Source organism: Ursus maritimus, unplaced genomic scaffold (genome assembly GCF_017311325.1).
Source record: "Ursus maritimus isolate PB19 unplaced genomic scaffold, ASM1731132v1 scaffold_29, whole genome shotgun sequence".
NCBI classification, from domain to species: Eukaryota; Metazoa; Chordata; class Mammalia; order Carnivora; family Ursidae; genus Ursus; species Ursus maritimus.
The window spans coordinates 10,490,730-10,518,263 of NW_024425452.1; the positions used below are offsets into that span (position 1 = coordinate 10,490,730).

General features: G+C 44.3%; 1 protein-coding gene across 1 annotated transcript in view; it reads right to left on the minus strand.

The window, feature by feature from the left end:
- Window positions 1–27,534, minus strand: part of PKHD1 (PKHD1 ciliary IPT domain containing fibrocystin/polyductin) — a 431,701-nt gene that overhangs the window by 392,473 nt on the left and 11,694 nt on the right. The window contains 16 exon segments of the mRNA XM_040643571.1: window positions 1,719–1,857; window positions 4,680–4,855; window positions 6,146–6,276; window positions 7,656–7,798; window positions 8,482–8,572; window positions 8,683–8,772; window positions 9,766–10,044; window positions 11,257–11,371; window positions 14,238–14,379; window positions 17,342–17,437; window positions 18,229–18,330; window positions 21,354–21,424; window positions 22,276–22,315; window positions 23,026–23,090; window positions 25,259–25,333; window positions 26,634–26,712. Coding sequence (XP_040499505.1) covers window positions 1,719–1,857; window positions 4,680–4,855; window positions 6,146–6,276; window positions 7,656–7,798; window positions 8,482–8,572; window positions 8,683–8,772; window positions 9,766–10,044; window positions 11,257–11,371; window positions 14,238–14,379; window positions 17,342–17,437; window positions 18,229–18,330; window positions 21,354–21,424; window positions 22,276–22,315; window positions 23,026–23,090; window positions 25,259–25,333; window positions 26,634–26,712 — 1,834 coding nt within the window.

A 27,534-nucleotide genomic window follows, 5' to 3' on the forward strand; every position in this document is an offset into this window, starting at 1 on the left:
TTTTAGAAAAAATCATACCATTCCCCATCAATGATAGGGGGAAATACTCAATTTATACCATTAGGTGAAATGGGCATGTTGTCAAATATAGTGTGTAATATATGGTCCCAATTTGAGGTTTAAAAAGTCTATATGTATACCTTATATACTTTATATATGTACACTTTAAAATGTGTATACATGTGTACGTATACAACAACTGCTTAGGGAAAAGGGAGCTAGAATATGGATCTGACATGTCAGTAAAAGTTACCTCCGAGCGGAGGGATTATGAGTGACTTTTTATCTTCTTCTAAGTCTTTTTCTGTATTTTCCAAATTTTCCACAATGAACATATATGATCTTTATCAATACTATTTAAGAACAGCATGCTGGTGTACAGAAATACAACTCTACAGAAACAGAGTGGTACTGTGTTGGGGGACGAAGCTAGCAGAGGCCGGTCCAAGGGGCTCCTGTCTTGCTGAGGCAGGAGGCTTCCAGAAGGAGTGAAGGTATTTGAGGAAATATCAGAAAGGAAGGTTGCCAGGACCATTCCATTGTAGACCTGTTCAGAGTAACCCAAGCCAGCCCCTGGCGTTCCTGAGTTAAAGCTTTGGCACTTGGAATGCAGGACTGCAGGCTGGCTAATATGGCAGCCCCCTCCACCACCTGGGCTCCTTTACTCCTTGATTCTATTGATGGTTTGCATGTCTTTCCCGCCCAGCGGGCCGTGGAACACTAAGTCAAGGAGAGTAGCCCACAGATCAAGCTCTCTGCGCCTGCCTTTTATACACCAAACCAAGCGTGGTATGAGAAGAGCTCATCTTGGAACATGTTAGAAAAAGATGGAAAGAAAAATGTTAAAGGCAAAGTATCTCAATTCTTTCATCCTACCGGGGTTTAAGTGAAAAATGAAAAGAGCGAATTAGAGCACACGTGTTCCAGGAGTTGGGGAGAGCCTGATCCTTAGTTACTGCTCTATAAACCGTGGCCGGACTCTGCTGACCATTAAGAAGCCGCAATGCTTATGGGCCTCTAGTGCCATCTGGTGGTAAGTTGTTAGAAACAGTTGTTTTTGTTCCTTCGAGTATTTCAATTCCCCTCGAAAGATTCCAGTAAGATAAATATATGGGAGATGGAATGAGGGAAGTAAACTGAAAACAGTGGTAACGAGAAGCTCTGAACAGCATAAAAATACAACTACTTAAAAACAAATTCACTAGACACTAGTTCTCAAAGTGTCGTCCCCAGACCCGTAGAATCAGCATTGTCTGGGAGCTCATTAGAAATGCAAATTATCGGGGCGCCTGGGTGGCACAGCGGTTAAGCGTCTGCCTTCGGCTCAGCGCGTGATCCCGGCGTTGTGGGATCAAGCCCCACATCAGGCTCCTCCGCTATGAGCCTGCTTCTTCCTCTCCCATTCCCCTGCTTGTGTTCCCTCTCTCGCTGGCTGTCTCTCTCTCTGTCGAATAAATAAAAAAAAAAAAAAAGAAATGCAAATTCTCGGGCCTTGCCTCAATCCTACTGAGTTAGAGAGGGAGTGGTTAGGGCCCAGCAATCTGTGTTTTAATAAGACTTTCCGAGTGAGTCTGTTGCTGCCTTCCTAAGACTGAGAACCATGGTTTTAGGCAACAAGTCAGGTAGCTCTTCCTGATAAAAGTCCCACCTCTGTCTGTGTCCCCAAAGGCCAACTGACAGTCCTAAAAAGGGACGAGTGAGCAAAGACCGCTCCCTACCTTGCATTGATGAGTGGGAGCTCCCGGCCACACTCCACCAACGAGAAGCTTACATTGTAGACTGGAGAGGATCCCACTACACAGAGTGACTCCACCAGATTCCCACCTGGGCGAGCTGTTCCGGAATCTGCTTGAGAAACTAGAGACCAATGATCCTATCATTAACAAGCAACTGGTGTCTGGTGGAAAATCCCAGGGGCAGATGCGGAGTTATTTATGTCTCAGCCCCCACTTCAAGCAGATTCCCACCTGTCTGCCACTATGAAAAGCAAAGGAAGAGGAGGCAGGAGGACCCGGCTTCAGACCAAAAGGAAAATGTAGGGTCATGGTTTAGGGAGACAAACACTAATTCCATAGCAAAGCCCCTCGCTAGGCTAACTCCCTCCCGATGCTATGCGAGGCACCCCCACACAGAGAATCTGCTGCAGCATGGACTGCTACCCCTTCCTCCTTTCCTCCTCAAGGCTCCTGGCAACTCTGGGAATGCACAGCTGATCCTCTTCAGGAACAAGGGGTGCACAGGTGCCTCCTAGCGATATATGAGCGCCCATCCACAGAGCGGGGTCAGCATGTGTGCAGAAACAGGGCAAGCTTTCTTTTTTTCTTTTTTCTTTTTTAAAAGGACTTAGCAGATGTCATTAAGGTTACTCATCATCTGATTTTTTTTTATTTATTTAACGGAGAGGGAACACAAGCAAGGGGAGTGTGAGAGGGAGAAGCAGGCTTCCTGCTGAGCAGGGAGCCGGATGTAGGGCTCAATCGCAGGACCCTGGGATCATGACCTGAGCTGAAGGCAGACACTTAACGGCTGAGCCACCCAGGCGCCCCAACAGTGCAAGCTTTCAAACCGACTGCCGATCAAATCCTGATTTCTCACTTCCATTAGGTAACCGTTTGGCTGATCAACATAACCTCTCCGTTTCCTCATTTGTGAAGTGGGAATCATAACACATTAATCTGCATGGCAGGGAGCGGTTAGTGGGATGGCAGATTCAAAATGACCAGCACAATACATTGTAATATGCTCTTCCCCTGGGTAAGGGACACACCTTCCCCAAGACTGTAATCGGAACAGTGGACAGTGTAAAGACAGCATCTTTGCACATCCCCTGCTTATTTAGCACAATACCACGCACACAGTAGGTGCTCAATAAATGCTTATTTGCTCAGCTGGGTACAGAGTCATTGAAGGCTTGGCTCTGGTGTCCAGATTCCAATGTTCCCCACATCTTAGATGTGTGATTTGGGACAAGCTACTCAACCCCTCTTAGTTTTGGTTTCCTCATCTATAGAGCAGAGATAATAGGACCACTTCAGGGGCTTCTGAGATCTCAGTGAGAAGTAAGTGGTAGGCACCACTAGGTAAAAGGAACTGACCTAGAGGAGATTAGGTGAGAGAATATAAAGTGTGAAGCTAATCAGATAAATCTCAATTAACTATGACTATCAGGCCTGATTTTGTAGGGTTCATCTTGCCATTAACTAATCCTCAAAGCAAAGTTGTCGCCAGCAGGGAAACTAGACAAAGTGGGAAGGAGGCTGTTTCACCCAAGCCACCCCTCCCTCCCTCACCCTCACCTAGATGGTTCCACATACTGGAACATTTGATGGCTAAAGGGTGGGGGCAGTGAGCAGGGGCTCTGGCTCCTGGATTTCGGGGGATTGGAGAGAATGGAAACAGAATTGATCACCTAGTCCTGAGTTCCCAGTCAATGGTTCAAGTGTGTGAAATATTGATCTTCTCAGGACTCCAGAAATCTGGACAGTGCTTGGTGGGGGGCACCAAAGGGCCCAACCAGTTGTCTCGGGCCCCAAGAAATTCAAATGGTTGTCCCAGCACACCATTTGAATATTATCATCATCTATGTGTGCCATAACATGAACAAGGTTTAAAATCAGTAATAACTCAGCTCAGATGCCCTAAAACACTTAAACGGGTTAAACAGATAAGAGATAGAATTGTGATGAGTATCCTAGAATGATGAAATCTCAAAGCCGAAAGTGAGTCCTCTTGCCACCCACCTCCAAGCTCTCCTGCCCTCAGCTCTATAACTTTGAGACAAAAGACTATAAAGGGAAAAGGGAAAGTGAGCAAAAGTTGGAAGCCTTGAAGCCCCAGGGGATAGACTGCACCATTCTGTTTTGGCCATGGGCTTCTCTTCCCCTGTGTACCCATCATACCTGGCCAGCCTTTGTAGGACCCGTAATGAGCTCTTTGTCCATAAGACTCGTGGACAAGCAAAGTCAGGGGAGGCCTCTGTGCCTAAGGGAGATCAAGGGGGACTTCCTAGAGGAAAGGGCCAGGCTTGAACTCCGAATGGTGAGTAGGAAGAATGTGGATAGGCAGAAAGCAGGACAAGCCTATTCTCATGAGGACACGGTTACTCTCTCACTTTTCTGAGTCTGCCTTAAATGCATAGATGAGTTGCTGAAGGTCTCATTTACAGGGCCAGATATTGCCTTGTTCCTTCCAGCACTTTGCATGACAGATATTAATTCATGGACAAGTGGAGAAATCCTGCTGGCCTAACAATAATAATGGTAATAGTAATAACAACTGTTTATATTTATTGAGCACCTACCATGGTCCAGGACCTGTAATGACTTAATTACATGCTATACTTCAGTTAACCTTCACAGTAATTCAATGAGATGGGGCCCTGATTATGCCCATTTTACAGATGAGGAAACCAAGGCTTCTCAGCATGAAAGTGGTAAAATTGAGGTAAGAGCACAGAAGCGAGAGCAAGCATTGGATAAAAAGGGGGTGAGGGAATTAGCAAGAGAGATAGAGAGACCAAGCGCACACAATCCCAAACCCATCTTCTTTCCAGAACCAAGGCAGACAAGATAGCGAATCACCTGTTCCCTCTGCATTAAAAGAAGAACCGCCCCTAGCAGAAAAATTTGAGGTCAGCATTTGATAGACAGGCCCCTGACGAGAGCAGATGCGATCATCACCTGTTATGTTCGTGTCCGTGATAATAATTTCATCCACATAGAACTGCCCTGTCTCCTGAGACAGAGGGAAGAGGTCAATCCGATGAACCAGCACAGGGGAGTTTGCCAGAGGTGGCTGGAGATACGCCGAGCGACGCACACAAGTCTCCCAGAGGTCAGTGCAAGTGAACCGCCAGCTGAAAAACAAGCCCCCAGCAGAAATGGACCTCTCCGTGTGCCCCTGCAGCCCCTTCCCGAAGAGCCAAGTTCACCACCTTGGGGGCCTGTGGCCTGTGCAGTCGGGAGAGACACCCCAAGAACCCCTGCACCCCAAGAGTCCTGTGTGCCCTGGGTACAGGCATCCCATCCAAGACAGGCTCAGTTAGACTTGTGGTATCACACGAGTGAGTCACATTTCAAGGCAATCATTTGCTCATGACACTCAATGTCAGCACCATTTTCAGACGACAGTATTAATTATGTATCTCAGGCAGGTCGTATGTTAGGCTCTAAGCACAGAGAAGAGTAATATTCCCGGACTCACTCAGGTTTAAGACCGCTTAACAAAACCCACAAGACCTATGCGGAAAGCACACCAAATCAAGGGGTCAGGATGCCTGAGTTTTATTGCAGAGTCTTTGTCTACTTGCTGTATAAATTTTGGTGACTCACAAATTCTCTGGGTCCCAACTTTTCTCATCTGCGATGTCAAGTAACGGTCCCTAAAATCTCTTCCACATATGATGTTCTATCATTCTATCCCTGCGAAAAGTGCCAGAGTACTTCTAAAAAGTATATATTTATATATATGCATTATATATATCCTTATATATATATAACTTTTATATATTTATTTATATTCCTAACAACTTACTCTTTTTTTTTTTAAGATTTTATATATTTATTTGACAGAGAGAGACAGCCAGCGAGAGAGGGAACACAAGCAGTGGGAGTGGGAGAGGAGGAAGCCGACTCCCAGCAGGGAGCCCAATGTGGGGCTCCATCCCAAGACACTGGGATCACACCCTGAGCCAAAGGCAGACGCTTAATGACTGAGCCACCCAGGCGCCCGAACTAACTACTCTTAAATCAGACTTCTTAGCTGAATAAGACATGTTCAGAATCCCAAGTGAAGAGGCGCCTGGGTGGCTCAGTCAGTTAAGCGGCCAACTCTTGATTTCAGCTCAGGTCATGATCTCAGGGTGGTGGGATCGAGCCCCACATCGGGCTCCACACTCAGCAGGGAGTCAGCGGTTGCTTGAGATTCTCTCCTTCTCCTGTCCCTCCCCCCACTTGTGTGTGTGCTTTCTCTCTCTCTCTAAAAAATACACAAATCTTAAAAAAAAAAAAGAAAACAAAGAACCGCAGGTTACTATCTGAGGCCCAAAATAAGAGATCATTAGTACCTCACACGGGCCCCTGTCCCCCAGAGAGCTAATCATCCCAGCTGGCGGAATTCCCACCACACCTCCCCACAGATTAGCTACCTGTTGGGACGGGTCCCCACAAGACTCCAGTCACAGGTGATGTTCTTCTCAATGAAGTTTTGAGAGTCGGTTGTGAAAAATACGGTCACCTTCAGAATGTTATTCATGTGGCCTTTGTATGCAAGGCACAACTGTGGACACCAAAACAGTGTATGAGTTCGATGAGTGCAAGAAGCAGCTGTTCAGGAGGGTCCCCCTCCCTAGGAGCCTGCCTCGTGCTGTGAGAGACAGAGCGAGCCCAGTTCCCATCCTCCTACAGCTTACTAGTCTCACTGGAATGACAAACAGAGTAAATTGCGATTGACTCCACAGAGAGTTGTGCTTGGCAGTGAGGACTGTAGAGTATCTCTGTGAGAACACCCCTGCTCCAACCCAGTTACCTGTGCGACCTTGAGCAAGTCACTTCACCTCTCTGAGCCTCAGTTCCTGAACTCTAACTCGCTGACATCCTTGGTTTCTGAGTTTAGTAAAATTGTCACAAGAAGACGTTATAGCAGGATTTTTTTTCCCCACAGTTGGCCTTTCGGACTGGAAAATTCTTTTCTGTGAGAGGGCTGTCCTGTGCATTATGGGATGATTTGCAACATCCCTAGAAACTACCCTTTGGATGCCAGTAGCACTTCCCCAGGGGTGACAACCAGAAGCGTCTCCATAATCGCCAATCTTCCCCAAGCGGGCAAAATCACCCGTGTTGGGAGCCTGTCCTGCAGAGGGCAGGCCAGAAGATGGGTGGCGCCCCAACCTGACCCGTCTAATCCCAACTCCCCCAGCAGTTCCACTAAGAACCGACTGAACACTGGAACAGATAGGAGATGGAATTCTGAGGAATATCAAAGAATGACACGATCTCGGGGCTAAAAGAGGCTCCTCTTGCCACCCACCCCCCAGCACTGCCATAAGTTCAGCCAACCTGTTAGGCTCCCTCTAGCTCCCAAAGGGCAAACAGGCTGCACTCTTTTTATGAAAGATGGCAGAGCTTAGCACAAAGGATAGAAGTTATTCAAGAAATGTGCCAGTCCACCTATTAATAACAAAAAAAACTATAATAAATAACAGCGACTAGCATTTAACAGAGTCCTAACCAGTGCACATGTTAGTAGATTATCTCATTTAATCTCCACCACAATTCTAGACCATATGACAACCCATTTCACAGAGGGGTAAACTAAAGCAAGACCCTGAGGACATGTAAGGGGTAGAGTCAAAATTCAAAACCAGATAGTCTGACTCTTTCCTAAGGAGCAAAGAAGATACTGGAGCACATAAAAACACCCATAGGTCTCACAGTTAAAACAAAGGCATTTCATTTTCATGTAACAACTAACTAATGAAGGACCACAGGTTCACCGCTTGACACAGCAGTTAAGAAACCCAGAACCTCAGCCTGAAATGCACTGGCAGATCACAGCAATCAGTCCTTCGTGCTTCTGTTTCCCCAGTCTCAACCCCACAGAGTAACGTCAACCCCTCCCCACCCACCTCAGCGGGAAGCGTGAGGGCTGCTACTTACATGCGTGTACCGATCTAGCCGGTAGCCCTTCTGGGAAGCTGGGGGTGTTAGGACAAGCCGTTGAGGCTGGTGGAGGCTGAACCTCCCACAGAAGGGCTCTGTCCCACTGGTGAGGTCCCCCTCAAAGCTGGAACCTTCTGGGCCTGGCAGCAGATAAAACAGGAAGACCAGCATGGAGATTGATAAGACAGAGCTTCCAACATGTGTAGAGGAGTTGGGTTATGAGTTCACCATGGCAGGGGCCCTTGAGCCCTTGGGTGAGCAGGGGTGAGGCTTGTGCTTAAAGGCTTGAAGGCTCCTGATGTGAGAACCCCTTTCTGTCTGCCACGGAGCATCGAAAATCTATTACGATTTTCTCTGCGTTCCATGGCATCAAAAACAGTTGAGAAGCAAAGAGACAAGGAGTGCTGACTGTAAGTGAGTTCACCTTAGTATCTTAAAAACTTGCCCTCACATTGTTAGAATTTGGTAAGATGACTGTTTCATGTAACAATTCCTTTACTTGGATACAATTTGAATGAAATAAGATACACTGTTGCGGTGTCTTCCTTCCGCCTGTGTGGTTTGCCCTTTCCCCACTGGGCAGCGTGGGTAGCACCTGGCTCCACCTGACAGCCCAGGGGGAATGGCTTTTCTTTCTCTGACACCCACACCAAGCGGCTTCCTCCCGCGTATGTCATCACTCTCTTGGCCACTGTGTCCAAATCCAGTTTCCACAACTTTTCTTGACTCTGGTAGCAGAAAGTGAAGATTTCTCCCATTTTACAGAAAAAGAAACAGAGAAGACAATGGAGGATCAGCATTTGTCAAGCCAAGGAGAGCACACCTTGTTCAAATCCAAGCCAGAGTAGGGTGCTAGCCGAAAGTGGTTCCAGTTTGCACTTGACAGCAAGTAATTCCTCAATGGCTGTTTGAATCTGGTTTAAAAAAAAAAAAAAAAAAACCCTCTAGAGTTTATACCATGGGCATAAAGACCCCCCCTCCCCCGCAGCTCCTCCACCTGTCATTATTTGGAGAAGGTTCCCACCTGATGGGCTGTGGCATTTGCAGGAATTGGCTGACTGGTGACATTGTCCCAAGTAAGGAAGAAGCTCCCTCTGCCAGACACGGTCAGCATCTGTCAAGAGTAACAGGAATAAATGACGTATGCTAATTAAGCCAGAGAAACTTGGGACATATCTCCTCCACTGGCTATTTCTTTTTATTTATAATTTCAGTTTTGTCTAAACTCACTGTCATCTAGAAATATCTGCAAACCCAAGTGTCAGCACCAAACGATAATGTTTATATGTCGATCTCCCTATTCATCCGTGTCCCCCCTTCTCTTTAGGGTGTGAGACTTCAATGCTGCCACTGAACAGCCCCCTTTCAGCCCTTCCCGCCCAGCACCCTCTCCCAGGGTGGGTGGCCTGGTGGGCAGGAGCACAGGCTGATTGAGTCTCTGCTTTGCTCCTCACATGTTCCCCAACAGGCTCACTATACTTTAGTTACAAGTAAGATCGGTCATCTTACACCACTTGTTCTTTTCCACTTTGTTCTATGCTTATTTGGGTACATGTTTTACTCTTAGACTCTAAGCTTGAAAAGCAGAGTCCATATGGACTCATCTTTGTACTCCAAGAAGTGAACAACTGAAAGTACACTGACCTTGTTCAACACATATATGGGGCGCCACTGAGAGACCCAAAGGATCTTCGGGTCCTTTACAAAGCGGATGGAGAAAACACCGTGTGTGGGGAGACAGGACCTGGACCAGTAACAGCAATGGAATCACGTGTGTGCCCACTCATGAGCATGCACACATGGGTGTGTGTTTGGAGGACTTTATCTCTACTCTGGGGAACAAGATTCCAAAAGAGAATTTACCTGGAACTTAAATTCCTAAAACTAAGACCACAAGTAAAATTATCTTAATAATAAGACTTTGCCTTTTTTTGAGATGTCCTCACAACCCTATTGGATAGATAGCCTATCTCTTTGGCAGCAGAATTACCATGACAACTCAAGTCTCCTGGCTCCCAGCTGGTGATCCTTCCACTAGGCAAGACGATGCTCCTTCCAGAGTCCAGACCCTGAATCCAACCCCACAGGGCAGAGAAGAGACACACACCTGGATTTCTGGAAGTCTCTGGGCACGGATTCGGATCTGATGCTTCTCCTGGAGGTACGTGCTGACCACATCAGGATTCAGCCAGGTGTTGTGGATCTGGACGCCGATCCTCATCCCCCTGCTGGGGGCTCTCCCACAATGCTCTGCTTCCAGGTAGTACCTGGTGCCACCAACCAGCTCCAACTTGGGAGTCTTCCATTGCCAGGTCCCTTCATGCCCATTCTGCTCCCAGGCGTCAAACCAGTCGGCAATGCCCACCCCGACGGAGGCCACTTTCACCTGTGGTCCAAGAAGCCTATCACGATCAATGCCATGAAGCGTATGGGCATTTCTTCCTCAAACAGCAAGTGTCTGGACAGGGACTAACAGGGTCTTTGGACTGGTCTGCTTTTCCAACAAGTTAGCTCCGTCACACTGGAGCGTGTGGTTGTCCATGCTTCTCCACTCCTCACTCTAGCGCTGTCTATTAAGCTGTATGCAGGTGAGGCTGCATGGGCCGTGTTTAGAGCAGAAACAGCCAGCGTGAAACCCTGGCTTTACATGATAGTCTGGATAAAAGAGTACTAAGCCATTTGAGAAACCTAGAATGACCTGACCACATCAACATCTATGCTGTTCCTCTAGCAACCAGAAAAGCAATTTCACAGAAGTGTGTTAGTAATTTGAGGGGGAATACGTGGTTCTTTGTCAATGGTGTTAGTGAATTTTGGCTTTTCGTTTAAAGCACTTTTTCTTATCCTTCAGAGCTAATGGGGAAATTCCTAAATAAGACTGGCTACATGTCTATCCAAACACCAGGAGAAAAGGCACAAGTTTTAGAGTCAGATAGATATGAGTTTGAACTCTAACTATGTTAGGGTCCAAGTGGCCCTGGATTGCCCATATAATCTTCTAAGCCTCAATTTCCTTATCTGGAAAATGGAGAACAATATACTTAGCTCACAGAGATGCTGGGAAGAACAGAGACAAGGAACATAAAAGATGTAGCTTCATGCTCAGCTTATAGTAAGTGCTCAATAAACATGCCAACACAGTCGACCAAATTCTTTTTCAACAATTCAAATCATGTCAATTATATTTCAGTTTTCAAAAAAAATTAATAAAATAGGGGCGCCTGGGTGGCACAGCGATTAAGCGTCTGCCTTCGGCTCAGGGCGTGATCCCGGCATTATGGGATCGAGCCCCACATCAGGCTCCTCCACTATGAGCCTGCTTCTTCCTCTCCCACTCCCCCTGCTTGTGTTCCCTCTCTCGCTAGCTGTCTCTCTCTCTGCCAAATAAATAAATAAAATCTTTAAAAAATTAATAAAATAAACCCACCCATGCCCCAACAAAATGAAATATTAAAATCCCTGGTTGCTTAATGGTATATAACAACTCTTAGTAGAAGATGAGAGTTTTAGTGTTTATTCTTTTTTTTTTTTTTTTTTTTTTTTTTCAGGAGTGAAGGACTGGGGAGAAGAAAAAGGAAAGTAAGAGGAAGGTGAATACCTTGGTCCTTGGGTCTTCTGACTGACTGAGGTACAGAGAAGCTTGGCTGTCAGCGTGGATCCAGAAAGTATAATTATTTGTCTCTGGAGCCACAAAGAACCCACTGAGCCGTGCTCTGGAGAGGAGAGAAACACAGAGAAGTGAGAGCAACCAACACCCAAATCACTGACCCAACAAATGGGCACCCTTGTACTTTGTTTTTTTCTTTGTGGCAACGAGGAAGAAACACTTGACTCTTGTGCTACGTGAGTGACCAGCACACTCGAGAAACAGCTATTCCTGTGGCACCTGCTAGTCAGTATCTCAGCCCATCCCTTCACAATGGCCATGACCCCTTTGCAGTCAATGTGTCTTTGGGAAAGTTGTAGCCACCGCACAAGGCTGTCTGGAGGCTTAGTTGAGAACATTTACTAACACTTAGTGCAGGGCCTGGTCCATGGTTAGGAACTCAATTAATAGTAAATATTATTCTTATTATTAAAAATAAAGAGATCACCAATCAGAATTTGCTCTGACTTGCTCTGGAACCTTCATTCCTTGTCTCCTATTCCAACATATCGTACTTCCTAAGGTATGTTTGATAATGTCTCTGGATCAAGTCAGCTATTAGCCACATTACATGTGTGCAAGTGCATAGCCATAAGCGTCTGTGGATTCATAAACCAGCAAATGCACTTCCTGCCGAATAATCTTACTTGACTTGTGGACAATGCTTTGCAGTTCCTTATGAAGGGAGTAAAGGGATAGACTTGCAATGGCCCCAAGTGACATTAAGAGAAGCTTCTACTTTATCTCCCTTATGGTAGACATGAACTTCACAGAAGCAGGTGTTTATGTGGGGTTTCACAGACTGCTGTGTCTTTTAAAATATCATATTCCTATGGGTGAAGAAGGATATGTGCCATAATGTGGCACAGGCAGACTTACAGAGAAATCACAAGACCTGAAATCAGAAAAATTCAGAGCCTAGTTCTGCTACTTGATAGTCATATAACATTAGAAAAACACTTTACCTATCGGGGACTATGGTTCCTCACCTACAAACTAGACCTATAAATGCTTCCTCAGTTGTTGCTTCTCATGAACTAATGTCTTCGAAGGCCTGGAACATGGCAGTAAGTCAATACACATCAGTTGAACTGAATCAGAAGATTGGGAGACACCCTGGCTATGCTGAGGAATGTCAGTACGTGCTGTCCGACCTTGCTCTGTAGCCACACGTGCATATGACAAGGCCGGCCATTCCTCAAGATCGTGACCTTGCTCTCCACCTTCTAGACTTCTGGATACTGAGCACAATGTCGTGTGGAATGTACGTGATCAGTAAATAGTTTTTAATCGTTTGAAGGCTTACTAATTAAACGTTATCTCACAAAAAGAGGGGCGTGGTGATTTGCTCTGAGCTTACCAGACACCTCAATACCTACGGAGAGTATTTTTCCAATTAAAAATACTCTGGCCCACAGAGAAAAGTCAGTCAAATGTGTCAACAATTTCAAATTAAAAGACACATCCTACAACTTCAAAGGAGAATGCAGGCAATTTTATGAAACATTTTAAAAATATAACTACATTTTTTTAATGTTTAAGATCAATTCCAGTGACCTTAGTATTAGAGACAGATCTGGCTAAGTAAATGATTAAACTATCTCAATAAATATCAAGAATATTTTCTGAAAATCATTTGAAAATAACTATTTTAAAGGTCCATCAATACAACAATTTATCAATTAATCAATAAATAGTCTAATCTTTTAATTTAAAATTTTTAAATTTTAAAGAACTGAAGGACAGAGAGGATGAAAAGAGTTACTCTGGTTTGTAGCCCTTCCAAATGGCAGTTAAAGAGACATTCCCTGCAGGTGGTACCATACAGCCAAAATGCCCTTTTGTGTTTTGAGGGGGTCTGACTCTCTCCCTAACACTCCCCCACACACTGAACATAGCTGAAAGGTTTTCCTTTGAACATCATTGATGTTTCTCAAAAACCATGATAAAGATGTATCATTAGGTGCCACAAGGGACCACAACGATTGCCACTTTGAAACTATACATTGGTGGTTAAATACCTAGTTAGTTAGACTTCTGGGACAATAGAGACTACTCTTTTCTGTTCACAGATTTTCTTCCCTCCTTGGCTTCTTTGATGTCTGAAATTCCCTGAACGGGAACAAAGTCTTTCATTCCACAATTGAGTTGAAATTTTAAATGGCCAAATCCTTGGAGGAAGTCACGGAATGGCTGGAATTCACATTCAGGGGTCATGACCAACCTCTTTGAGAAGAGGTTTGAAAGGAGAAGAGAGATCCATCACACAGTAAAGAATCCATCCCTCTGTATATACGCTGAGGGCACATGAAGGAAACAGTGTGTCTAAGCAATTCTCAACTTTTTGTATTTTTAAGACCACTTAAGAAAACTAGACATTTTGGCCATGTCCTTGAAGGGATTAAAAATACTCAGAACAACACTAATAGGAAAACCATAATCACACTGCCATTGCTGCTACAGAAAACGTCTCTTGGAGACCACAATAGCTTCCCCTGCTATGTGCCAGCCATTGGGTTGACCTTTGACACTGGGTGCTTGTTTCAAATGACCGAAAGGCATATTCTTGCTTCTTTCTTTGGCGTTGGTTTCACGTCTTAGCCACGTACCTACAGCAAGTTTTACCCTGCTCTCTACCAAGTCCCCTGGCTTATCCAGCTCAGTGTTCCAATTAATAGTCATCTCCCAAAGCAGACTGTAAACCAACTTGTAGAAAACATAAATTTTACCAATTGATCAAAAGTTCATGTGCACCTATAAAAGGCTTGTTGTACTAGCATGACCGACACTGGTTGAGAACAGTGGTCAAACTGCTGTTGAATCAGCAGCTGTTCAAATTTTTCCCCTGGGAATCTCATGGCTTGTTGTCTCCTGGTCTCACCTAGGCCAGTAAAGACATTTTTGATGGGAACTCCACTTTTCCTACAGCATACCTGAAGGGCTGCCCTTCTTTTGACCAAAATCCATATGGTGAACTGGCATTAGGGACAATCTGCCACCGGTACCCAGGGGTGGCTGAGGTGAGATCCAAGCCCTCGACAGCATCTCCAACTTCAAACAGAAGCCCTCGGTTGCCTGTAAGACATGCACGCCTCATAAACATCGGAGGACATTCGTCCCCAAACTGGGGAACTACTTTACCTCAGATAACAGACTGAAGGTGATCCAGATATCTACAATGGTAAGTCAATGGAGATCCAGACGGAGTAGTCATGTGAGAGGTTCTACAGATAATACAAATGTTCTGAAAGCAGAAAATATTGCATAGTGTAGGACTGGGCCTCTTGGAAAGAGATACTTGATAAGGAGCAGTAAGGGGAAATCTTTTCAGGGGACCACAGAAGGGTAGGAGCCCCTTCTAATGGGAGTGCCAGGGCAAGAGAAGCCCGTCATGTGGAGAACTGACAGAGCAAACAACTGCTGTGATTGAATAAAGGAGGACAACATAATCGTGTGCACTGACTTCTCTTGTTCAGTAGTGAACTTAGGTATCTTTTTCTTTTAAGATTTTATTTAGTTATTGAGAGAGAGAGAGAGCTCACGAGCTGGGGAGAGGGGCAGAGAGAGAGGGAGAAGCAGACTCCCCACTGAGCAGGGATTCAGATGCAGGATTGGATTCCAGGACCCCGAGACCATGACCTGAGCCGAAGGCAGACGCTTAACCGACCGAGCCATCCAGATGTCCCCTCAGTATGTTTTAAGGTCGAGTTTGGCCTGGGAATTCTATTGCTTACAACCCCTCTTTCCCAGAAAATCAGCAATCCTTAAATTTTTCACATGTCGTGGCTCCAATTTGTGGACTCACACGTGGAACAAATTTTGTGGTGTGCTGCCAGTACATGATATTTTCAATGATATTGTACTTATTAACTTATGTTTCATATTTTTTTTAAAGATTTTATTTATTTATTCGACAGAGATAGAGACAGCCAGTGAGAGAGGGAACACAAGCAGGGGGAGTGGGAGAGGAAGAAGCAGGCTCATAGCGGAGGAGCCTGATGTGGGGCTCGATCCCATAACGCCGGGATCACGCCCTGAGCCGAAGGCAGACGCTTAACCGCTGTGCCACCCAGGCGCCCCATAATTTATGTTTCATATTAAGCAAACCCTGACACCATCAATACTGCATGCTAACTCGGACTGAGGGTACAGCTAGGGAATCATCCCCTGTGGATTCGGATTCCAGCACTGCCACTTCCTGCACGTGCAGCTTTGAGCAAACTGCTTACTGCCTTCCTTTTCTCGTGCATCAAACAGGGACAATAAACAGAGAGCATGCACCAAAGACTAAGGGAGATGGAGTTACATGTCAATTGTATCTAAATAAGGCTAGGGGGGAAAATGAGTCAATTTGATAATGCTGGCAAAAAAGAAAAAAAAGACTAAGGGAGCTTAAAATATATACACAAAGAGGCTGAAATATAGTAAGTATTCAATAAAGGGTCACGGGGGTAACTATTACTATTTCAAACTAGTATTGTTGTTCCTTGTGAAATCCAAAAAAAAAAAAAAAAAAAAAGGGGGNGCGCCTGGGTAGCAAAGTCATTAAGCGTCTGCCTTCAGCTCAGGGCGTGATCCCAGTGTTTCAGGATTGAGTCCCACATCGGGCTCCTCCGCTGGGAGCCTGCTTCTTCCTCTCCTACTCCCCCTGCTGTGTTCCCTCTCTCGCTGGCTGTCTCTATCTCTCTGTCAAATAAATCAATAAAATCTTTAAAAAAAAAAAGGAAATAGATAAGGAACAAGCAGAAAAATAAGAGCATATTTTAATATAGTACTTGGATTACTGGAGAGCTGTCTTGATGCCTGTGCTGTGCATGGAAAGATGTTCGGGGCCCCCCTGACCTCCCCTCAGGAGAGGCCAGCCGCACCACCCCTACCATTTCTGATGTGCCAACCAGCTGTTGCCAAACATCCCCTGTGGACCACGGACCATCACTGCTTTACGTAGTAATTTGCCCTCCTTTCATAGAAGAAACGGCAGAAGGTCTTCATAAAGGACGTTAACTCCCAGGAACAGCTGCATTCAGGAAATTATCCTACCATCCATTACCCAAGTAGCTAAGGCAGGAACCACGCGAAGAGGGGCAGCTCTCTATTTCCTGACAGGAAACACACATTCTCTCTATCACCTGCTTCAGTAGTTTTGTTGGCTGGATGGGAGGTCTCCCTGCGTAAAAATGGCAGATCTGGGACCTGGAGAACGCCCCAGCCAAAGCTTTGCATGCGTTTTCACACCTGAATGGCCTTTCTTGAGAAAGGCTTCTCCCCCCGCTGGGTTACTTGCCCTGTGAGCGCGGAGCTTCTGGAGTTGAGCTCACTGTCTGTAGCTGAACCATGAAGTCAGCCCCTGTGGGGCAGGTGAGGAGTACAGACGGCAGCCCGTGGCTCCAGGCTCTGTAACGCACCAACTGCCCTCAGTCCCCAACTACACCTGAGCTTCCAGAGAAGTGCTCCAGGGCTGCGCTTTTCATCTGCAGAAAAGAACAAGTCGAGCCTGTTTCTTGTCTCCCTCATTTCTGCCTACTTCCAGCATAAACTTGAGGTACAACACATCCTGAATTCCCAAAGAAGCAGGCAGCCGCCCACAGGGAAGAAGAAATGGCATTTACATGCACCCCACTGTGCCCCACTCTCTGGCCTTGCCTGCTGCTGTCATTATGAGCACAGGGGAGGACTCTCCAATGCTCTGGTCTTCTTAGACAATGGGCTCCCAACCGACCCACAGTGCGGAGGGCGGCAGCTTAGGCATTTCCACCAGTAGCTACAATGATGTCTTGACTGCCATTATGCTTTCTAGGTCAGGTCTCCCCTGAACCCCACTGGCCATTCGTCTGCTGGGGACTAGAAGTGCAGTGTCCCAAAACATTGGAACAAAACTAAGGGCCTCTCTGAAAGGAAAGACCTGACTGTGGTATCCCAGGCCCAGAGTTCACTGAGCTAACCGGTCAAACAGCTGAGACAGCACTCATTTCTACTTCCCAGTCCCTCACGGTCATAACTGGAGTTCATTGAACAGCCGTGGTGATGACTGCCTTACCTGCCTGAGGAGCAGTGAGCCTCGCACCTTTTCCCGGAGCCCTAGTGGTGCACTCAATCTTCCTGGGAGACACGTGTCTAATATCACATGGAATGCCTGAGGAGAATTTGTCAAATTAGATAAATGGGTAAAGACAGAGAGAGAGAGAAATAGGCATACAGATGAAATGGCAGGACAACACGGCTACACTGAAGTACACAGGCTCCTCTTCGAAGGCAACGAACTGGATGTGGATAACATAGCAAACACTGTCCCCCCAAATGAAGGGGGCCAGGAAAGAAAGAGCACAGGGCAACGGGACATAGGGCAGCTTATAGTAATCAGAAAGAAAACCAGGCAAAGCAATGCCATTCACTGAGAATGCGCCCAACCACTCAGCTGAGCATGGGAGGATAAGTATGACATGAGATGATGAGGACATTTTCCTGCATCCTTGGTGTCGCCAACTGGAGAAGCCTCCCACCTGGCAGGACAAAAGGTCCTAGAAGAGTCCCACAAAAGGATTAGCCAAGAGGTCATTCCAGAAGAATCTGCATAGCAAATGAGTGTCCACTCCATCTTATAGAAAGGGCTAAGCAGGGAGGGTGGGGAGGAGGTTGCCTTTCAGTAGGAGTAGACCTTTGTCAAGAGGCAGCTGTACTTTTCCCTTCTCTTCATTCCCAGGATGAGGACCCCTGAGGGAATTGCCCATGAATTACGAGTGTGTCCACAGAACACCCTGTTTCTCAGGACTGCAACCCCACCCGGTCTCAACGAAACAGGGCAGCGTGGCAAGAGTTGTAAGAGGCAAAAACTGCTTCCCCCAGTCTCTCCATGCTGTAAGAGATTCATAATCTCCTATGGCATTTAAAACTAGGAACTATTTTCAGCCCTTTCACCTTAGTTACCTGCTATGGTAACCTGGGCAGGATTGTCAAAGAAGTCTCCTGTAATTGTGATGTCTGTTCTTCCCCCAAGGCTCCCAGTTTCTGGAAACACTGAAAGTATTTCTGCAAAAGAAAAGGGAAAAAAAAAAAGTAAGCTTCCGAATATAGACCAGAATGTGACCTAGATAATAATATAATAATAGAAGGCTATCAGTAATGTATTCTTCACTTGAACTTTTCTAAGATGAGCAACGGATGCAAATTTTTCTAGTAATAGTCATTTAAAATACATATAAGGACTCATCTCTAACAATATGTATAATATATATATAGGATCAATATTGGAAAGTGACTGAACTCAGTCACTCACACTATCAACAGAAATCCCTACATACCATGATGCTTTCTTAAGAAATCTGTCACCAGACCTCAAGTACTCAATTTATAAGTGACAGAATAGTAGGTTATACATTATACAGGAATCAACTTTGGATGCACCAAGCAAGGCCTCGGTCACCCATATGAGTCTGCAGTTTGCACTAAGCAAAAGAATGAATCCCACCACCGTCTTCAGGAGCCTTGCCCTCCTCCCCTGCTGCAGGGTCCTCCCGCTGTGTGCACTCACCACCTTGAACCTGTTCTTCCATGCTGTCTCCTGACTGCTTCAAAGACCCACTGTCATATGCCACATATCCCCCAGAATATAAGATTTTCTGGTCCTTTCCTCTCCTTTCCTCTCCTCTGATCCAACTTTGACAGTTCTAAGTTCCATTCCCTCCAGGGAAAAGAGGAGTTGTGTTCTCCAATAAACTGAAGATACAAAGAAGCTAATCATGAATGGTTATGGAGTTTATCAGGGCATTTCTTACATAATGCTGCTGCCCAGGAAACAGTGCAACTATGACATCCTGGGCTACTGACATTAGAGAGTGCGCAGGAAAGTGCACAGGGGAGGTTTAGGAATAGAGTGAGGGTCTGGTGGAGTAGAACGAAATTTCTAGAAATGACTCCTGAGCAGAATCTTAAAGCATGAGTTAGAACTGGCCAAGTGGGGGCGCCTGGGTGGCACAGCGGTTAAGCGTTTGCCTTCGGCTCAGGGCGTGATCCCGGCGTTATGGGATCGAGCCCCACATCAGGCTCCTCCACGATGAGCCTGCTTTTTCCTCTCCCACTCCCCTTGCTTGTGTTCCCTCTCTCGCTGGCTGTCTCTCTCTGTGTCAAATAAATAAATAAAATCTTAAAAAAAAAAAAAAAAGAACTGGCCAAGTGAAGGAGAGAGAGGGGGGAAAGGGTGTTTAAATAAAGCAAGTGATAGACTGAGTGTGGAGAGAAGTTGAGTTTCAAGTCCATTTCAGTGTTGCTGGAATATAAGAGGGAAAGATGGAGCAGGAGAAGCAGACAAGGAGGAGACCAGAGTCTGGTACCTGGTACCATTTCCTATAGTGGGTGGCCAGCAGGGTTAGAGGGAGAGGCATAAGGTGTGTGTTTGGTGTAGGGCATGGTGGTGGCAATGTTGAGCGCGGACCAGCAGGGGACAGATGGCAAATCGGGGCCCCTGGGGACCATTGTGGCAGGCCGGGCAAGAGATGATGGGGCTCTGAATTGAGGCAGTGGTTTTAGAGATAGAGTGGATACATCATCTTTAAGAGATCGATGGGAGGTCTAATTGCAATGAGTAATCTACAACCATATCAAGAAACCAACAGGAGGTAAAACCAACAGAAACTGGTAAATGAATGGGTTAGAGATGAGAAGGGAGGAAAATTGTAGATGAATCCCAAGACTCTTGCTCAACTCCCTTTCTTGACAGCTTTTGGAGTTAGGACAGACACCATTTTGTCCAGTTTACAATATTTAATTACAGCTCAGAAAGCCTAAATGACTTAACCAAACTCAACAGGTAATTGAATGCCAGTCCTCAGGGAGCTCTTCTGGGAGCTCTCTGTCATTGTCCACAAAATGTCACTGTCCACATCCCCCCTCCCATAGCCTCCTCTGCTCTGAGAAAGTTCTGGCCTGAGAGTCCTCATCCCAAGAAGACATTGGTGCCAAAAACGTGAAATAGCTATGTGCTTGGAGATACCTGTCAGCCTGTGTGGCATTCAGGGTTCAACAGTGTTAGCCACACTCACAGGAAAGCTTGGGGTCAGGTGGCCAGGAGAGTGCACATTCCATTATATTGTTTATGTGCATAAAATTTCGAACTGGATCTGCATTTTCTAGCACTGAAACCTTTGGTTTCTTTGCCTTTCTGGTCTGTTTCTTCATCTGTAAAATGAGACTAGCACTGTCTGTCTCATAGTTGAATTAAATAAATATTGTGATCTCATGTAAAACACTCAGCAAGCCCCAGCCACGCTTCTCTCGGCCCTCACTCTCACCACCCCCGCGGGCACGTCTTCAAACTGACTCCCAAAGAGACTAGTTACACTGCTTCAAGAAAATAAAGGCGAGGTCGCAATTCAGCTTTTTACACAATGAGACTATCTAGAGAGTGAATGGCATTTGCCTCACCGCCTACGCAATTTCTTGCACTTTTGCCAAAGGTCAATCCTGCTGCCCCAGGAATGTGCTCCTACCTCACGGACACATCTTCAGCAGTTTTATGATCGCTGTCGAGACTCAGATCTAAGCACCCTTCTTTAGTGGTCAACTTCCTACTGCCGAATTGGGTTCACAATTTCATGCAAGTTTCCAATTGTCAGCATTCATTTTTTAGCACGGAGGTTGGGGTAGCCACACCATAGTTGAACACCAATATCAGCAAGTCATAAATTGTTGGACGAATGCTCAGAGGTGGTGTTCAAGTAACTGGAAAGACACACTTTTGTACTTCTCGGGGCCACCCCATTTCTGTTATTTCTCAGAACATAGAACAAGGATGACCTCCTTTCTTTCATTCTGTTTATATCCACAAACTTTGTATAAAGTCTATGACTGAGTCTCTTTTAATATAGCAGTGAAAGCTGACACTCACACAAGCAACTGCTTCTCATCCCAAACCCCAGGGTCACCCATCATTATGAGGATGGCTTCAGGTGCTCATGGTTATAGACAAATGGCGCCAGGAGAAAGGGAAGGAGGATCCAACATGGCGCGAGGCATGAGGGTGGGAGTGAGGAGTTCAGGGAGAAGGGCAATAGTACCTGAGTATGTCTGGTAGAGGAAAAGGTCCAGTTTAGCACTGACCAGCCATGCATTCTTGTGTACCATGGACCTTCCAAGACAAAGTTCTGTTTTAGATGAAAAAAGCACTCGAGATTCCATTTCTTAAATCGGCTGTCTAAAATGAAGATTGGGGACCAACCTCCTCTGATCTCTAGTACAGTTTGGATACCAGCTTCCTTTGATGAGTAGAGAACGATACCAATGGGGCAACCTGTGTTTTGTGATTTCAAAAGTTTTTTATAATAATACCTACTTACAGAGCATCACAAGTTAGGGAAAGATGAATGTGAAAGGGCCTGGTAAGGAGCCGGCCTATGGTTGATTCTCAATAGATATTGGTGTTATTCCTCACTAAATTCGAGAGAGAGAGAGAGAGCCTCCATACCTGGGGCTGTGAGCTGATGTGTCACTATCACCACAATGGGATGAATATCAACTAGAGAGTATGCTTTTAAGGAAAACCCCTGACAAATTATACGGTGTCAGAACATAGGTGAGGCATGCAGAAACCACTCAGAATCATTATTTACTCTCCAAAACTCTATGAAATTTGGATCCTTTCCATCTTGAAGAAGGCATTTCCTGGAATGGTACAATGCATTTCATAGAACAATGTACTGTTTTAAACTGACAGCATTATGAGATTACTTAAGACCTAATTCTCACAATTTTATCCTATCATTGCACTGAAACATTTACATTACCTCAAGACGAGTGTGTAGGACACAATTATATTCACCTAAGTAAAAGAAATCAAGTGGGTACAGGCGGTTTCATTATACTATTCCGTTCCTATGTATCTGGAATTTTCCATTATAAAAGATTCAAAAAAATAAGCAAGACAAGAAAGAGCTCAATAATATAAGGTGATGATAAATTTGCTTGTTTCCAGTTACTTACTTTCCTTTGTTAAATACTGAGAAACTAACATTCTGGGAGCCTGTAACAAAAAGAAACAGACATTAACACAGGAGTCTGCATGTATCACCGGGACCAGGCCATTGCTACCTTAAACCCAAGGACTCCAGATATCACCAAGTTACCACCTACACCTGTAATTTCTTTAACAGTGCCCAAAATAAACACCTCTGAGACTCAGCACCATCACTGTTGACTTCCAACAGTAAAAGGATAAATGTGGTAGCACATGGCAGTTATAATTACACTTAACATGGTAAATCCAGCTGCACTGGTTGCTACCTGCAAATTTCTCACCTATATAAAGTTAAAATTTTATATATATATATATATACACACACACACATATATATGCTCTGTAAGTATATATATATATACACATAATTTTATATATAAAATTTTATATATAAAATTTTATATATATATGCACACACACATAATATATAAATATATAAATAAATGTATATAATATATGCAGTATATTCTATATATAATATATATATTTAATAATATATACAAAGTGAAAATAATTTCAGCAACCTCACCAATCCACTCACTGTGAGGATTAAATTAGTTTCTACCTGAGCTGTTTCATATAGCTTTTTAAGCAGTTCTCAATACATGGTAGTTACTATTATCATCCTTGTGAGAACCAATTCTTGAAACAGTATTTTTCTGATACAGAAAAAGAAACAGATAAGACGTTCAACTTATGTTGCTTCTTGAACACACCGATGTAGTTGCCTTCCACACGACACTGCAGAGTCCCAAGACCATGGTCTTCCTGAAGAGGATAGCTAGAGAAAAAACCAAAACCTGACGTGAGAATTACCAGACAACTCAGTTCAGAAGTTCTGACTCTTTAGCCAGTAAAGTAAAAAAAATAAATAAAATAAAAGGCCAGTTTAGTCAGTGAAATTGGCAGATACTGAAGGCATAATGAATTCATTGGAGCAAATATGTAGAATAGTACTAACTAGAGTTCTCATCAATACATATGCTAGCAGTCAAACACAGTGTGAGAGACAAAATTTACTCACTCGTAACCTCTCTTCAGACCTTTCCATTCTTTCCAAAACCTTTACAAGGACAGCAAAACTCTTATCAAAAAAAAAAAAAAAAAAAAAAACCCTATTATTAAGTGTGAACCCCCTACAGAATGGGAGAAGATATTTATAAATGACATATCTGATAAAGGGTTAGTATCCAAAATCTATAAAGAACTTCTCAAACTCAACATCCAAAGAACAAATAATCCAGTTAAGAAATGGGCAGAAGACATGAATAAACATTTTTCCGAAGAAGACATCCAGATGGCCAATAGACACATGAAAAGATGTTCAACATCACATGTCATCAGGGAAATACAAATCAAAACCACATTGAGATATCACCTCACACCTGTCAGAATGGCTAAAATTAACACCACAGGAAACAATAGATGTTGGTGAGGATGAGGAGAAAGGGGAACCCTCTTACACTGTTGGTGGGAATGCAAGCTGGTGCAGCCACTCTGGAAAACAGTATGGACGTTCCTCAAAAAGTTGAAAATAGAGCTACCCTATGACCCAGTAATTGCACTACTAGGTATTTACCCAAAAGATGCAAAAATAGTGATTCAAAGGGGCATGTGCACCCCAGTGTTTATACCAGCATTATCAACAACCAGCCAAAGTATGGAAAGAGCCCAAGTGTCCACTGACTGATGAATGGATAAAGAAGATGTGATATATATATATATATATATGGAATATATGGAATATATATAAAATGAAATATTATTCAGCCATAAAAAAGAAAGAAATCTTGCCATTTGCCACAGTGTGGATGGAGCTACAGTGTATTATGCTAAGCAAAATAAGTCAGTCAGAGAAAGATAAATACCAGGTGATCTCACCCATATGTGGAATTTAAGAAACAAAACAGATGAACACAGGGGAAGGGGGAAAAAAAAGAGAAGGAAGCAAGCCATAAGAGACTCTTAACTATACAACAAACTGAGGGTTGCTGGAGGGGAGGTGGGTGGGGGATGGGCTCAATGGGTGTTGAGTATTAAGAAGGGCACTTGTGTTGAGCACTGGGTGTTATATGTAAGTGATGAATCATGAAATTCTCCTCCCAAAACCAGTATTACACTATATGTTAATTAACTAGAATTTAAATAAAAATTTTGGAAAAAAAAAATGTCAACCTAATAAAGAAGGATCCTGAGCAAACAAACTGAAGACACCAGGAAGTAACTACATTATAGAGTTCGGCTCTACAAAATACCCGTCCTAAAAAACTAAGCCGTAGAGTATAATTCTTGTGATGGCCTCAAGGGAAGGTTAAATCTACTCAATCATGAGTGAAGTGAAAATCCAGCAAAATGTTGGTTAGCTAAACCGTAAGTATGTAGACACTCATTTTAAAAATTCATTGTAATACATAAACAAACAAACAAATTTTAGTTGTTTTAGTTGTTGTTGTTGTTGTTGTTGTTTTCCCATTGGCTGGTCATTATAGTGGAGTAGTTAAAAGCATGAAGTTGGAGGCTGGCTAGTCAGCCCAGGTACTCATTCCAGCTCTGCCACTTTCTCTTTGCAAGGCCTTGGGCAAGTTACTGGACCCCTCTGTGCCTCAGTTTCCTCATCTATAAAGTGAGACTAAGAACCATTTGTCCTCACAAGGATATTGGGTAACCTAAATAAAGAAGTGTTAGAGCAGGGCCTGGCCTAGAACGAGCACTTAGTATTAGCTATTTGTTTTCAAGAACAGTTTCAGAATCCACTTCAATTTGCATTTTGAATCAATTACCATGTATTTTCCAGTAAGTCTAAAAATAAGGCAGTCAGCAGTTATGGGTGATCTATATTAAAAAATAGATGTGTGTGCCTGAGCATGCACGTGTGTGTGTGAGAGAGAGAGAGAGAGAAACCCACATGGAAGAACATAAAGCATGTATGTAGGCAGGAAAGACACTCACCGGCTTCCTGTCTGCCTGTTTACAAGAGAGCAGGCTGTGACCCATTTGCCTCCTGGAGCTTCCAAGATCAATGGGCTGGATAAAAAAAAAAAAAAAAATGGGGGGAGAAAGACATGAGACAATAGTGTTAGGCTCCCTGTAAACATTCCTGGCAAAACTCACGAGAAACATGGTTATGAGCATTCTCCTCTGGTTTTATGGGACACTCTACAGGTGGCTGAGCCTGTCCCCTGAGGAGCTGTTGAATCAATTCTCAGCCTGCAGGTAGGAGTGTATAGCACTGTTTCATTGTCCTCACTTTCACACTGCAGAAGGAGTGTTTCTCTTTTCCCCCAAATCTTCATCACGTCCACCATGTCTTGGCTTTATTGGGTCTACCCAGAACCACCGTGGAATGTATGCCTTTCTTCCCCCTTTCAAATGCTGTATCCCAGACCCAAGCTGACATGGGACCAAGCAGTGAAGGTGGCATATTATTAAGGATACACTTGGGGCTTCTAGCCTCCACAGAAAGAATCATTTCATTTCAGGACAAGTTGACCATGACTTCATGCCGGAAATGTAGATCCTGAGAGCAGCCAGATCATGTCCTCTAAGCTAGGACGGAATCACAGAGAGGAAACAGTTCAGAGGCGGATACCCCCATCCCTTCTAGGAGTACGAGGAAAATCAGAAACAGTATTGAGAATCTGCTCAACTATAGTTTAGACTATGTTCCTTCTACCTCATCGATCCTCGCTGTAACTACCTCAGATGTTGTATAGTCAGCTGCATAGAGCTTCCCCCAAAGACTACAACTCCAACACTTTCCCTCTGGTTCTCCTCTTTCCCTAGCACACATGATTTAATAGTAACACTTTCTGTTTCAAGAGTCTCTGGTAAAGTCATGTTGGCCACCCCAATCATTCCCAGAAAACAGTAAAACTCAACGGCTCTCAGTACCTTCTCCCGCATCTTCCTCTGATCTCACTAATAGAATTTCTAACTGTACGAACGCATACCGACCAACCAAAGAAGTTATAATGGTCTTTTGGGTTCACACGCCATTTTATAAAAAATTTATTTCAGCCTGAGAAACAAGGGGGAGAAGGGTAAGAATCGAAAAAGAAAACCCACAGATGCAATTACAGCACGATTCACGCTGAGCCCAGAGTGACTAGTTGTCAGTAAATAAATGGACCAACTTAATCGACCAGTTGCAATTACATTAACAAAGTTTGCTGAAGCCCAGCTCACCAGGGACCATAAACTGCAAAGAGGAAAACAGCAATTCTGTGCCAACTGCTCACAATTTATTGCTCTCGGGGAAGCTGGTCTCAGGAAGCAACCCAGCATATTTGTAACTAGTTCAACACCGAAACGAACACATGCTTACCTATCAATGTACGCAGCATCAAAATCAAAGGTTTCTGATCTTCCAGTGATAATCCAGCCATACACGTGTATTAGTTTTCCTGTTTTAAGAAGATTTGTTAAAAATTTAATACACTTAGCTCCAACCGTAAATTATAAACTATTTCTTTTTGGTTACATCTATTTAATATGGCCAAACTGGTCATGAGTCAGAATATTAATGCTTTTTTACAAACCGTGCAACAGGAAAGGAGCCCCAAATATGATCCAGTGATCAATACTACACGTTAGAAAGGTTAAAATAACCAATTACTGCAATCAGACTTAATCATCTATGCATGGAGCACAGAAGCAATAACAGGTCTTCCTCACAGTCCCATGAAGTATGAGGCTTTCAGGAGGAAGGGGTCGGTTTCCACATGCTGCCTTGTTCTACTCTCTTGGCTGTATGTAGACCATCCACCTAACATGGGACTTAAGGACAATGTGCGTTGGGGGGCTCCACGTTTCACTTTCCTCTGGACGCTTGCTAATATGGCAAACCAGGAGGTATCTATCCCGCAATCTGGACGGGTATTCAGGATATTAATCTTTTTTCCTTATCTCAGAGTACAAAAGATAAATGTCAAGGATGACTCAAAAGGATGGGAACTACGAAAGGAGGGGATGAAATGGAACAGAATTACGGCTTGAAGGATGGGCAACGGCACATCTCATTCATTCAACCAATACGCTCATGTTCAAAGACAGGGCAGATTGGGGATCTGCAAACAGTTGGTGTCTGCCTTGCCCACTGACAAACGGATGACTTCTGCTGCTGAGCTCCTCTATGTGACTCACAGGGATTTCCACCGGGTAGCAAACATTTCCTTAATACTCTCCTCTTTTGAGTTCAAGTGCAAGAAGAAGTGCAGGCATCAGCA